This window comes from Vanellus vanellus (genome assembly GCF_965231255.1).
Source record: "Vanellus vanellus genome assembly, chromosome: 1".
NCBI lineage: Eukaryota > Metazoa > Chordata > Aves > Charadriiformes > Charadriidae > Vanellus > Vanellus vanellus.
In genome coordinates this window covers 222,282,035-222,294,092 of record NC_138905.1, presented here as the reverse complement: position 1 = coordinate 222,294,092, position 12,058 = coordinate 222,282,035, and the positions used below count along the sequence as shown (strand labels likewise).

At 69.7% G+C, this 12,058-nt stretch overlaps 1 protein-coding gene across 1 annotated transcript; it reads left to right on the top strand.

The window, feature by feature from the left end:
* Nucleotides 1–2,179: 2,179 nt before the first annotated feature.
* Nucleotides 2,180–12,058, top strand: RHOG (ras homolog family member G). The gene is made up of 2 exons (XM_082483781.1): nt 2,180–2,212; nt 10,648–12,058. Exon 2 carries the CDS (start codon nt 10,687–10,689, stop codon nt 11,260–11,262), a length of 576 nt encoding a protein of 191 aa, XP_082339907.1. The 5' UTR covers nt 2,180–2,212; nt 10,648–10,686; the 3' UTR covers nt 11,263–12,058.

Below are 12,058 nucleotides of genomic sequence, written 5' to 3'. Positions count from 1 at the left end.
CGCCGGGCTCCGCGCGCCCGCCGCTGAGCCGCAGCGGCCTCTGGCGGGCGCAGCGGGGAGTGCCCAGGCTGGGCGCGGGCTTCTGGCGCGGCGCGGAAGCTAAGCAGGGGTGGCTGCGTGTGGCGCCTGGATGGGTGACCTTGTGGAGGCAGCCCACCTCCAGCCCCGGGGAAGGCTTGTCAGAGCACCCCGACACGTCGGAGCACCCTGAAACATCAGAGCACTCTGTCTTGTCAGAGCACCCCAACACATCAGAGCATCCCAGGTCGTTACAGCACCCCGACGTGTCAGGGCATCCCAGCTCGTTACAGCACCCCGGCTCGTTAGAGCACCCTGGGCCACCGGAGCGCCCCGTCTCATTGTGCAGAGCCGTTCTGACGCCTGAGCGTGCGGTTGCTCACGGCCGGGCCCGGGATGCCACCAACACCCCCAAAGAGCCACAACACCCCACCGGAGCCACCTGCTCCTGGCGACACCACCACGCTCCGATGCTGGACCGGTGCCACCAGTGCCACTGGGGCCCGTGGCCACCAGTTGCCCAGAGCCCACCAGCCCACGGTGGAGACGGGAGGGTGGGGGGCTAAGGTTTCACATATCCTTTTCCCTCAGCACCGGGGCAAAGCTCCCTGCAGGGGTCGGACCTGGCCCCAGAATAGCTCTGTGGCCACCGGCCCCGAAGCCAAATCCTGTCCCGCTCCGGCCCCGCTGCCCTGAGCGGTGTCACCCCTGTCCCCGGTGCAGGCACCCGTCAGCCGGGCTGTGCCACACGCCGCCGCCCCGGGATGCGGGATGGGGGGAGCAGGCGGCGGGGCTGGCACTGCGTGGGGACCCCCAGCGTGGGGGACCTGGCCCTTGCAGGACCCTCCCAGCAGTTGGGTCTCCCCTGGCCCTGACCCGGCAGGACGGGGCCGTGCGCGGGGGCTCTGCACCCTTGGGGTGCTGCAGGGTGCCCCCCATTCCTGCCCCCTGCCCCGGGCAGTGGGTCCCCACTCTCACCCATCCCTCCCCACCCAGACCCCGACGGTGGCCCTCGGGCAGGGGCTGCCATCTCCCCTACCTGCTGTGTCCCCTCATGTCCCCTGGGAGCCCGGGGTGGCAGTGAGCTACCCCAGCCTGTCCCTGTCCCCATTCCCGTCCCCATCCCTCCCTGCCACCCGGGACCCCCGAGCACCTCTTGCCCTATCCTGAGCCCTGGGGCAGCCATGGGGCAACGAGTGGGTGCCAGCGCCGGGGACAGGTGGTCCCGGGCAAGGGTGAGGTCTCTGCTCGCAGCCCCCCCCCCCCGGGGGCTCCAGTACCCCCTTCCATGGTGGTCCCATGGGGCCGGGGGAGGTGGGGCTGCCCCAAACCTGCGGCAGCCTCTGCAGCAGCCCCCGGCCCTGCAGCCGGCGCTGGAGGTGGGGTGGGCTCCCGCACTCCCACCCAACACCCCGCACCCCCAGCCCCGCTCTCGCACCCCCGGCCTGGGGTCCTGCACCCCCAGCCCGGGCTGCCACATCCCCTGCCCGGGGCTCCTACACCCCCCCCCCTCGGGTCTCGCACCCCCAGCCCAGTGCTCTGCACCCTCAGCCCAGGCTCCCGCACCCCCAGCCTGCCCTCCCGTGCCCCCAGGATGGGCTCCCGCACCCCAGGCTGGGGTACCGTGCCCCCAGCCCAGGCTCCCGCACCCCCACTCGGGCTCCTGCATCCCCAGTCCCGGCTCCCGCACCCCCAGCCCAGCACTTGCACCCCCACCCGGGGGCTCAGACCCCCACCCGGGCTCCTGCACCCCCTGTCTAGGGTTCTGCACCCCCCGCACAGCCTCTTGCACCCCCACCCGGAGTCTCGCACCCCCACCCGGGGTCCTGCACCTCCAAGCCGGGCTCCCGCACCCCCAGTTCGTGGTCCCGCATCCCCCCCCCCCCCCCGGGTGCCAGCGGACCCCGCTGCGGGCGGGGCGGCCCCGGGGCGCTGCCGGGGGGCGCGGGAGGTGCGCTCCGCTCCGCTCCGCCCCGCCCGGACGGGACCCCCCCCGCGGGCCGGTTGGGTCCGGGGCCGCCCCCCGCGGAAGGAAGCGGCGCGGCGGGGGAAGTTTCTCCGCGGGACCGCCCGGGGCGGCGGGAGGAGGCGGCCGCAGAGACTTCCTCCTCCTCCTCCTCCTCCTCCTCCTCCTCCTGCTCCTCCTGCTCCGGCCCCGCGCCCGCCGCCCGGAGCCGCCGCGCCATGCCCCGGGGTGAGTGCGGGGACGGGGCGGGGGGGACGGGGGGGGACCGGGTCCCGCTGCCCGACCGGGGGCACCCGCTGGGGCCCGGAGAGGTACGGGGGTCCCGCTGCCGGGGGGTCCCGGCCGGGAGCGGGTGCAAGTCGGGGTCTCGGTTGGGGCGGCGGGAGCGGCCGCCCGTCGGGGCTAACGGGGGGTCCGGGGAGCGGAGCTCCGGGCGGGAGCGGGGCCGGCAGCTGCCGGGACAGAGCGGGGACAGGACCGTCCCGGAACGGCCCGGCCCGACCCGACCCCCTCCGCGGGGCCACTGCGCCCACTGCTTCTGCACTGGCGGCACTGGGCGCTGCCCGCGCTGCCCGCGCTGCCCGCGCTGCCCGCGCCGCACCGCTCACTGCACGAAGGGGTGGGCACTGCACACCGTGCCCCGCCGTGCCCGGCCCTGCACGGGCTGCACTGCACGGCAGAGGGCACTGCACTGCCCCCTCCACTGCCCCCTCCACTGCCCCCTCCACTGCCCCCTCCACTGCCCCCTCCACCGCTCCCCGCACTGCCCCCACTGCTCCCCGCACTGCTCCCCGCACTGCCCCCTCTGCACTGCACCCACTGCACCCTCTGCCCCCTGCACTGTATGCTGTGCCCGCTGCACTGCCCCCTGCACTGCCCACGGCACCCTGTGCCCACTGCGCTGCCTGCTGCACCCGCTGCACACCAGCTGCCCCACCGCAACACCCAGTGCACGCACTGCAGGTTCTGTGCCGCACACTGCACCCGCTGGGAGGTACAACAGCACACACTGCGGGACACTGCGCACACGCAAACACTGCACCCGCTGCAACACCCGTGCACGGCACCGCGCTGCGCACACCTTGCAACACACCCGTTACAACATGCACTGCACGGCACACACGCACTGCAACGCTCATTGCAACACTGCACACACTGCAACACACACGTCACTTGGACCTGCTGTCACACGCTGCAGCACAGGGTGCAACACACGGCAACAGACGTGTTTAACACGTGTTGAGCAGACATGGCACAGGCAGCGCGGTGCATGCTGCAGCCCTGGCACTGCCATACCTGTCGCATGCCACAGTGCACACTGCAGCGCTCGCACTGCCGTGCACTCACACGCCGCAGCGTGCTGGGAGGTGCGGGGGTGGCACGGCGTGGAGAGCATCAGCTCTGCTGTGTGACGGGGCTGTCCCCGGGGCGGGTGATGGGCTGTGGGCTGTGGCGGGTGCCTGTTGCTGGGCCACCCCGGGCCCCCCCCCCCGGTCGGGCAGACGGTGAGTCTGTGCTGCAGCCCCACAACTCGCCTTTTGTGAAACCTGCTGGGGCTTGGGGTCACCACCGGAGAGGCCTCGGGGAGCCCTGTTCTCCCCCCCGTCCTGGTGTGGGGTACTGGGGGGATGTGCTGGGGGGCAGTGGGGGGATGCACTGTGCCGTGGGTCAAACACCACCTCCCGATTTGACTTGCGCCGCCTCTTGCTGCCATCGTGCTGCTGGTTCATCGCAGAGCGGGGGCACCTGTGGGTCCCCAAGTGCCTGGGGCAGACGTCACCCACAGTGTGGCCATTGCTCCTGGGTGGGTGCGTACGCTGGGGTCCCGCTGGGATCGCTCTTGGCAGCTGCCGAAGCGCCGATGGTGACACGTGGGGACGTCGGTTCAGCCCCCGCCACGGGCTGAGCTGCAGCGGGTGTTTTGTCTGGGGTGGGCAGCGGGGCCGGCGCTGGGACCGTGGGACGTGGGTAGCCAGGAACAGGTTGTGGGTAGCCGGGAGTATCTGTGGGGGTATTTCTGGTGATGCCGGGAGGCGCCCGAGGCCGGCACAGCTCATGGCAGTGGTGGCGCGTGCCCTGAGTGAGCTGGGAGTGGGGGTCGGGCGTCCCGCGCCCGCAGCTTTGGTTTGACTGTAGCGTTGAAAGGTGCCAAACTGGCCCAGTGCCGGTGTGCTCCACACTGTGCCTCTGCCTCGTCTGCGCCTCTGCTGTTGGTGTGAGCAGTGCTGGGCTGTTCTCTCACCCCGAGGCCATGGAGCACGGCCTGGCTGGCCCTATCCCTCCCTCCATCCCTTCATCCCTCCCTCCATCCATCCCTACATCCATCCCTCCACCCCTCCATCCATCCATCTTCCCCCTGTCCATCCCTCCATCCATCCCAGGATCCCCCCAGTGCAGGCAACTGGGAGCAGCCCTGGCCGATGCCGGCTCGGTCCCACTGCCCCACCGGGGAGGGGGCTTGCTGGCCAGGGCCAGCCCCGCCTCGGGGGCTGTTCTTGCAGCATCGCCCTGGGGGGGCCTAGAGCCGCCTCTGGCCCCCCGTGCTGCCGGCTTTGGCAGCGCCTCGAGCGGGAGGCCGAGGGTAGGGAGCAGCCGTGGCTGCGCCGAGGGGCAGAGCGGGACCCGGCGGCAGAGCTCACCGGCCCGGGGGGGAAATAAAATGAGGAAATTAGTCACAACGAGCCTGCAGCTGGAAAATGAGGAAAATCAAAATTCTTCGACTCAGCATGGAAGCTATTTTAGTTGTGACGGCAGTGTGCCAGGGCAGAGCCGGAGGTGCCGGTGACAGCGCACCTCGGGGCACGTCCCACAGAGCGGGGACCCCATCTCGGCCGTGCCAGCACCAAACCCTCACCATGGCCGTGGCAGAAACTGCCCCGCTCCCACGGCGGTGACAGTGCTGGGCCGGCGCGCTCGGCCCCACGGGGTCCCTGCGTGATATTAATAGATTTTATTAGTTTCCTCTTTCTGCCTGCTGAGCCGGCAGCAGTGCCGGGGGGGCCACGCTGGGCTGCAGGAGTGACCCCGGCGACTACGTCTGCCGACCCCCCACTGCACACCCTGGCTTGGTCTGGGCTGGTCCGTCTGTCCGGGATGGACACACCGCCTGGCCCACGAGCGCGGGCAGTGACAACATGGGGGCTGTGGCCTCTGCTCCCCACCGGCGCCGCACAGGGTGGGGTGCATGCGGTGGGCAGCGGGGTGCAGGGTGAGCCGGGCGGTGAGCGGTGCTGGGGCCGTTGTGCACGGTTTGTGGTGCATGGTGTGGGGCGCGGGGCGCACGGCGCACAGCCCACGCAGCACGCTTTGGTTGGGTTCGGTGAGGTCAGGTCGGGTTTGGGTGACGTGGGGCTGAGGCCAGTGGGGGGGGGGGACCCCACGGGGGCGGCTGCTCCGCTCCCCCAGCGGAAAAACCCAGTGGGGAGATGCCCCGGGCTGGGAGAGATGGCGAGCGGGTTTTGCTTCCCTTTTCTGCTGAAGAGGAGATGAGTCGCTTTTCCCGTCCTGGGGAGGGGCAATGGCGGTGGGGGGGAGGTCGCGGTGCATCACCTCTCCCCACCACCCAAAATCCCGGCCGAGCACCCGAGGGTGGGGAGGGGTCCGGGGTCCCACTGGGGTGTCGGAGGGTGTCGAGCCTCGGGGCTGGGCACTTGTGGGCACCCCCGCGCCGTGCTCCGACTCTTCTTCCTCCTCCGGTTCCCCTCCTGTGGGGCTGGGAAGGGGAAGGCGCCTCTGATGCCCCACAGGGTCTGTGCCCCACCAGGCCGCCCACTCCCCGGCACCTCGGGGGGGGCAGAATGGGTTAAAGGTGCCGCCGGCCGCAGACTTCCCGGGAGAACAGAGCTGGCCTTGTGCAGGGAGGGCAGGGCAGGCAGGGAGGGCAGGGAGGGCAGCGCACCAGGCTCACCCCATGTCCCCAGGCATCGCAGCACAGTGTCCGGGCTATCCGGGGGCTGCAGGACCCTCACGTGCCCCAGTGTTGGGATGCTGCGGGGACCGTGGGCAACCTCTGTCCCCTGCCTGGCACCGTGGCGATGCCACCGGGCAAACCCCAGCCCCATCCTGGCCGTGGGATCCTGTCCCCCTGTTCATCAGGGCTCCCACCTCCCCTCATCTTGCAGTGGGGGGGGGTGCAGACCCCACGTAGCTGCAGGTCAGGGGGGTACACAGCCCCCCAGTGACACTCCTCATCCGCCCCGGGCAGCCGAGGGAGGGTTGGGGCTTTGGCACGGGCTGTGGGGATGGGTTGGGAGCGTGAGGAGGGGGACAGAGCCCCGGGGGCTGCGGCTGGAAGTGTTGGTGTGGTGGGGGGCCAGCTCTGAGGGGGGCCGGAGCCGAAGCCCCCCTGCCACCCATGTCCCCCTTCCTGGCACCCAGAGGGGGGCTGGGGGCCTCGGCTGCTGCGGGGGCTCTTACCCGCACCGAGCCCCCTCCTCGGCCAGCAGTTCGCCCTGCGCACGCAGGTGGCACGGCCATGCCTGTGGGTCCCCTCGCCGTGCTGGGCGCCGGCGGTGCCCGCGGTGCAAGCCATGGCGAAAGCATAAACGATCCTGTGTGAGCACCGGGATCCTGCCGTGACCCCCTACAGGCAGCGCCTGCGCCCACCTTTGCTGCTCGCCCATGCAAGCCTCCGGCCAGGCTGGTGTTCCACAGCCCCGGGGGCCAGGGTCGTGGAGGAGTGGTCCCTGCCCGCTGCCGCACCTCCTCCTCCTCCTCCTCCTCCATTCCCCGTAGCAGCGATGCTCTCATGGGCACGAGTGTTTCCACTTGCCCCCCCGTCTCCCTCCTTAGCAGCCCCGATGACTCAGCCTGGGCCTTTGCCGGGATGGGGATGGGGATGGGGATGGGATGGGGATGGGATGGGATGGGAGGGGGATGGGGATGAGATGGGGAGGGGGAGGGGGAGGGGATGGGGAGGGAAGGGAATGGGGAGGGGGAGGGGATGGGGAGGGGGAGAGGATGGGGATGGGATGGGATGGGAGGGGGAGGGGGAGGGAAGGGGATGGGGATGGGATGGGATGGGATGGGGATGGGGATGGGATGGGAGGGGGATGAGGATGAGATGGGGAAGGGGGAGGGGGAGGGGGAGGGGATGGGAAGGGGAAGGGGATGGGGAGGGAAGGGAATGGGGATGGGGATGGGATGAGAGGGGGAGGGGATGAGAGGGGGAGGGGGAGGGGATGGGGATGAGAGGGGGATGGGATGGGGATGGGGATGGGATGGGGATGGGATGGGATGGGATGGGATGGGATGGGATGGGATGGGATGGGATGGGGATGGGTGCCTGCTGGGTGCCAGCTCACCCTGGAGTGCCCGCAGCCCCACAGTTGGTTTGGGAGTGGAGGGTTTGAGCTCGGTGTGACCGGTGCACGCTGTCTCCCACTGTGGGGCTGTTACGGGGCCATGGCTGGTGCGCGGGGGCCGCCCCACTCCCTGAGGGATGGGGGACCTGCAGGCAGGGGGGGGGGGGGGGCACCACTTCATCCCCATGCCCCAGGAGAGCCGCCCCTCGCACCCCACTTCTGGCCACAGCGGCGTCCCCACGTCCCCCGCCGGGGCCGGCTCCTGCGCATCTGTTCTGCTGCCAACATTGTCCCTGGGCTCCGGCGGCTCTTCCCGCCCGTGTCCTTCCCCCGGGTATTTATTTATAGACAGCGATGGACTCCGGCCGCATCTCCCCCGCCATGATGGGGTGTCCCTGGGACCCCGGTGCTCCCTGTGCCGGGGAGGGCTCCCGGTGCCCCCGGCAGCCTCTTGGGGCAGCAAACTGCCCCTGTGCCCCTCTGAGCTGGGGCCCGGGGCTGCTGCGGGACCCCTCACGCCCACCTCAGGGGACCCTGGTTGGCACCCGGGACCCGCTGCCCCAGCCTGGGGGGATTCTCTGCTGTCACACCACCAGCCAGCTGGTCCTGGCAGCCGGGGGACCCCAGCCTGGGGGGCAGCGGGGACCCTCCACCGAGCTGCTCAACATGCAAATAGCTATGGGGACCTCGGGGTGCCTGGGGGGACACTGGGGACCTTGGGGTGCCTGTGGGTGCCGGTGAAACTGGTGACCTCGGGGTGCCATGGGGACAGCGGGAGCCTGGGGGTGCCGGGGGCTGCGTGCTCTGTTGGGGGCTCCTGGGACACCCTCGGGCCCTGCGATGCCTCGGGGTGGCTCCTGCTCCGGGGTGCTGCCCCTCGCACCCCCCTGGACGGTCCCCCCCAGTGATGTCCTTGCAGCTCCCGCACTCCTGCCTTTGGGTGGTTTTAGACCCACCGCACGCTCCCCCAGCCCGGCTGAGCCCGGTGCCGCTCGGTGCACCTCCGCCCTGCCCCGCGGTGTCCCCAGGGACACGGCTGCTCCCCAGGGTCCCATGAGGGGGATGGTTTTGCAAAGAAAACCAAAGGGTGGGATTTAGAAATAACCTTTCGGTTTGTTTTGTTGTTTTTTGTTTGTTTGTTTTTCTTTCCACAAAGCAAAGCCCAGTTTGGGTTTATTTCAGCTGGAGAGTGGCTGGCTCCGGCTCCCGGCAACCCAGCGCCTTTGGCTTGGGAAGAGAATTATAAATCTAAAATGTGAACCGAAAGGACTTTCCAGGAAAAGTCTTATTATTTTTGCCGTCTCTTCTTCAACCTGACCTCATCAGAAAAGGAAAACAAAACTGCTGTGGGACGAGTGGGGTGCCCGTGCCCCCTGAGCCTCGCAGGCAACGGGGGAGAAAGGGGTTGAAACCAGGTCAGATAGGTCCAAACTGGGTCAGATAGGTCCAAACTGGCCCAAATAGGTCCCAACCAGCTCAGCCAGGTCCCCGCCATGGTACGATGGGGGCAGCTGTGTCCCACTCCAAGGGCTGCTCCGGGGTACCCCCCTGCCCTGGGAGCCCTGGGCAAAGAGATGGGGTGGCTGCGGGACGGAGGGGACACAGGGGCTGTGGGGTGCCACATCCCATGGCCCCGCTGTGTCTGCGTGGTCCCACTGGTGCCCGGTGGCTGGGGATGACCAGGGTGGCCAGGGCTGGGCACTGGCATGGGGGTGTTTCGGGCACGATGCCGGGGGCGCCGACCCCACCATCCTGCTCCTGTCCCCATCACCCGACCCACCTCCTTCTCCCCCTGTCCTGCTCCTCTTCCCACTGCCCTGATCCTGCTCCCACCCCTCTGCCCCGTCTCCCACCGCCCCAGCCTCGTGCCGCTGCTCCAAGCCCCACAGACCCCCACGGGGGTCCTGCTGCCTGCTGCTGCCTGCTGCTGCCTGCACCATCGCTGAGCCCCCCCCCCCCCCCCCGGCCCTGGGGCTCCCCTCCGGAAACCCTCCGGGCTGCGTTTGTGACCAAAGCGGGGAGAAAATCGAGGCCGAAAGGCTGGGTGTGTATTTGTCACTCGCCGGGATCCCGTGCTGTGCGAGCAGCCCCGGTGCTGCCGCGGTGGCCGGCTTCCTGCAGCGGGCAGGGGGCTGGGGGGGCTGCCTGCGACGGCCCCGCTGCTCCCCAGAGCCGTAGCCCCGCTTGCAGGCTGAACACCTCGGGATCCCCCACCCCACAGCCTTGGGAGAGCTTTAGCAGTGGGGAAACTGAGGCACGGCACCACGGGGTGCCTTGGGCAGCGTTCGTGCCGGACCCCCCTCCCGCTCGCCCTGCCTGCGCCCGGGGGTGCAGCGGTGCAGGCAGGGCGCCAGGCAGGGCGGGGGTCACGGCGCAGCCGGCCTCGCCGCGCGCAGGAAGCCGAGTGTCAGGGCGGGAAGAGGAAGAGCGACTTCCCCATCCGAGGGGGAAGGGTCCGGCATGGCGGGGGATCGGGGCTGGAGGGACATGGCCCCTTCCCCGGCCACGCAGCCCTTGGGGGGCTCTGGGGAAGGGTTCCCGTCCACCCCAGCCTGATGCAGCATCCCCGGCACCTCCACCCCGGCACCTTCGCTCCCTCCCCGTGGCTGCGGCACGTGAGCCGCTGCCTCAGCGCAGATAACCCCCCCCGCCACGATAAACCCTGCCGGGCAGCCGCTGCGCCCATGGCCGCATCCTGGTGGGGAAAGGGGCTGCCAGTCCAACGGGTGGGCACCCTCCCGCCCCGGCACCGTGCGGTGTTGCCGTGCCTCGGCTGCACTGGGCTCGGCGGCGCCCGGCTAACCTGCGGCAGGAAGGGGAGCAGGATGCAGCCCGTAATGGCAATTGCAGAGGGAACCTTGAGGAAGGCAAACAGGGAAACGTGCGCCGGGGCTCAGGGATAAACACAGCTGCCCGAGCGGACGTCAGCCCCGAGGGCTGGCACCAGCCCCACTTGGCGTGTGCGGCACCAGGCACCGGGGCTGGGGTGCACGGCGGCAGCCTGCACACTCCTGCAGCCCAAATCTGCCCCTGGATGCCTGCCCTGCTGCCCTCCGTCCCGTACCGGGCTGGAGGCACGGCACGGCACGGCACAGGGAGCTGCAGCAGCCTGGCTGTCCTGGGAGCGCCGTCCTGGGGACGATGCCGTCCCCGTGCTGCGGTGGGACACAGGTTTGCCCCGGGTCAGGGGATGTGGTTCCCTGTCGGGGGGGTCTGTGGGCTGCTGCACGCTGGGCTGTGGGATGGGGGGGTGAACAGAGTGTGATCTGCCCCTCTGCCCTCGGGGTGTCCATGTGGGGGGACCACGGTGACCCCAGCCCCAACACATCCCCCTCCCCTGACCCTCTCCCCTCCCCGCAGGCTGCTGAAGGGGGACGCGAAGGACGCCGAGCCGCCGGGATGCAGAGCATCAAGTGCGTGGTGGTGGGCGACGGGGCGGTGGGGAAGACCTGCCTGCTCATCTGCTACACCACCAACGCCTTCCCCAAGGAGTACATCCCCACCGTCTTCGACAACTACAGCGCCCAGAACACGGTGGATGGCAGGACTATTAATTTAAACCTGTGGGACACAGCCGGCCAGGAGGAGTACGACCGCCTGCGGACGCTTTCCTACCCCCAGACCAACGTCTTCATCATCTGCTTCTCCATCGCCAGCCCACCCTCCTACGAGAACGTCAAGCACAAGTGGTACCCGGAGGTGTGCCACCACTGCCCCAGCGTGCCCATCCTCCTCGTCGGCACCAAGAAGGATCTGAGAAACAACCCTGAGACCATGAAGCGGCTCAAGGAGCAGAACCAGGCGCCCATCACCACCCAGCAAGGCATCAGCCTCTCCAAGCAGATCCGCGCCGTCAAGTACCTGGAGTGCTCGGCGCTCAACCAGGAGGGCATCAAGGATGTCTTCACCGAGGCGGTGAGGGCCGTGCTCAACCCCGTCCCGGCCAAGCCCAAGAAGCCCTGTGTCCTCTTGTGACGGGGCTGCTGGCCACCAGCGAGAGACGATCCTGCCCCTGCCCCAGCACCGTTGCCCCCCCAAGACACTGCCCGGCACTGCCAGACTCCCCCTGCCCGCCCCGGCGCCTCCCTGAGCCTCGCTGCCCCCCCGGGGACGGCGGGACCGGGGCCGCCAGCGCGAAGCCGCCAGCTTTAATAATAGAGACCTGGTTTGCACTAACTGGCCATCCGCCCCGGGGGCAGCGGGGCTCCCCCAGCCCCGTGGAACCCCCACCCCGGCCATCAGCGTTTGCTTTTGGGTGATGCCTCTCCGGTCCCGGCACAGAGCAACGCTTCCTGAGAAGGGGATGCCCGGGGTGGCCGAACCCCCCCCCCGCCTCCTGCCCTAAGCACCCCACAGGGACCTGCAGTCCCCACCCCGAGCACCCCATGGGGACCTGCCACCCCAGTCCCCTGCACCAGTGGGGCCACGGGGGAGCGTGGGGGAAGGTCCTCAGCCCCTCTGTGCCAGCCCCGGTGCTTGACCGCCTGTGAGCATCCCGCTGCCCCGGCGCTGGCATGGCCCCATCCTGCCATGGGGTGCCAGCTGATGCGCCGGGGGGGTGTCTCCTGGGTGGGCGTTTGGGGTGATCCCAGCCCGGCGTGGCATTGCCAGGGGAAGTCCAGCCCTGGCAAGAGTGGAGCCAGCGCTGCCGGTGGGCTGTGCCGGAGGAGTGTGCTCCCGTGCCAGCCAGTGCCGGGGCACCGCAGGGCAGTGGGACTCGCCTGTAACCAGCCGCTCCCCGAGTTGCTTCTCCTGAAATAAAGAGACCTGC

What these genes read in the sequence shown, in the direction of transcription:
- RHOG (XM_082483781.1), top strand. Translation starts at nt 10,687, where the DNA reads ATGCAGAGCATCAAGTGCGTGGTGGTGGGCGACGGGGCGGTGGGGAAG.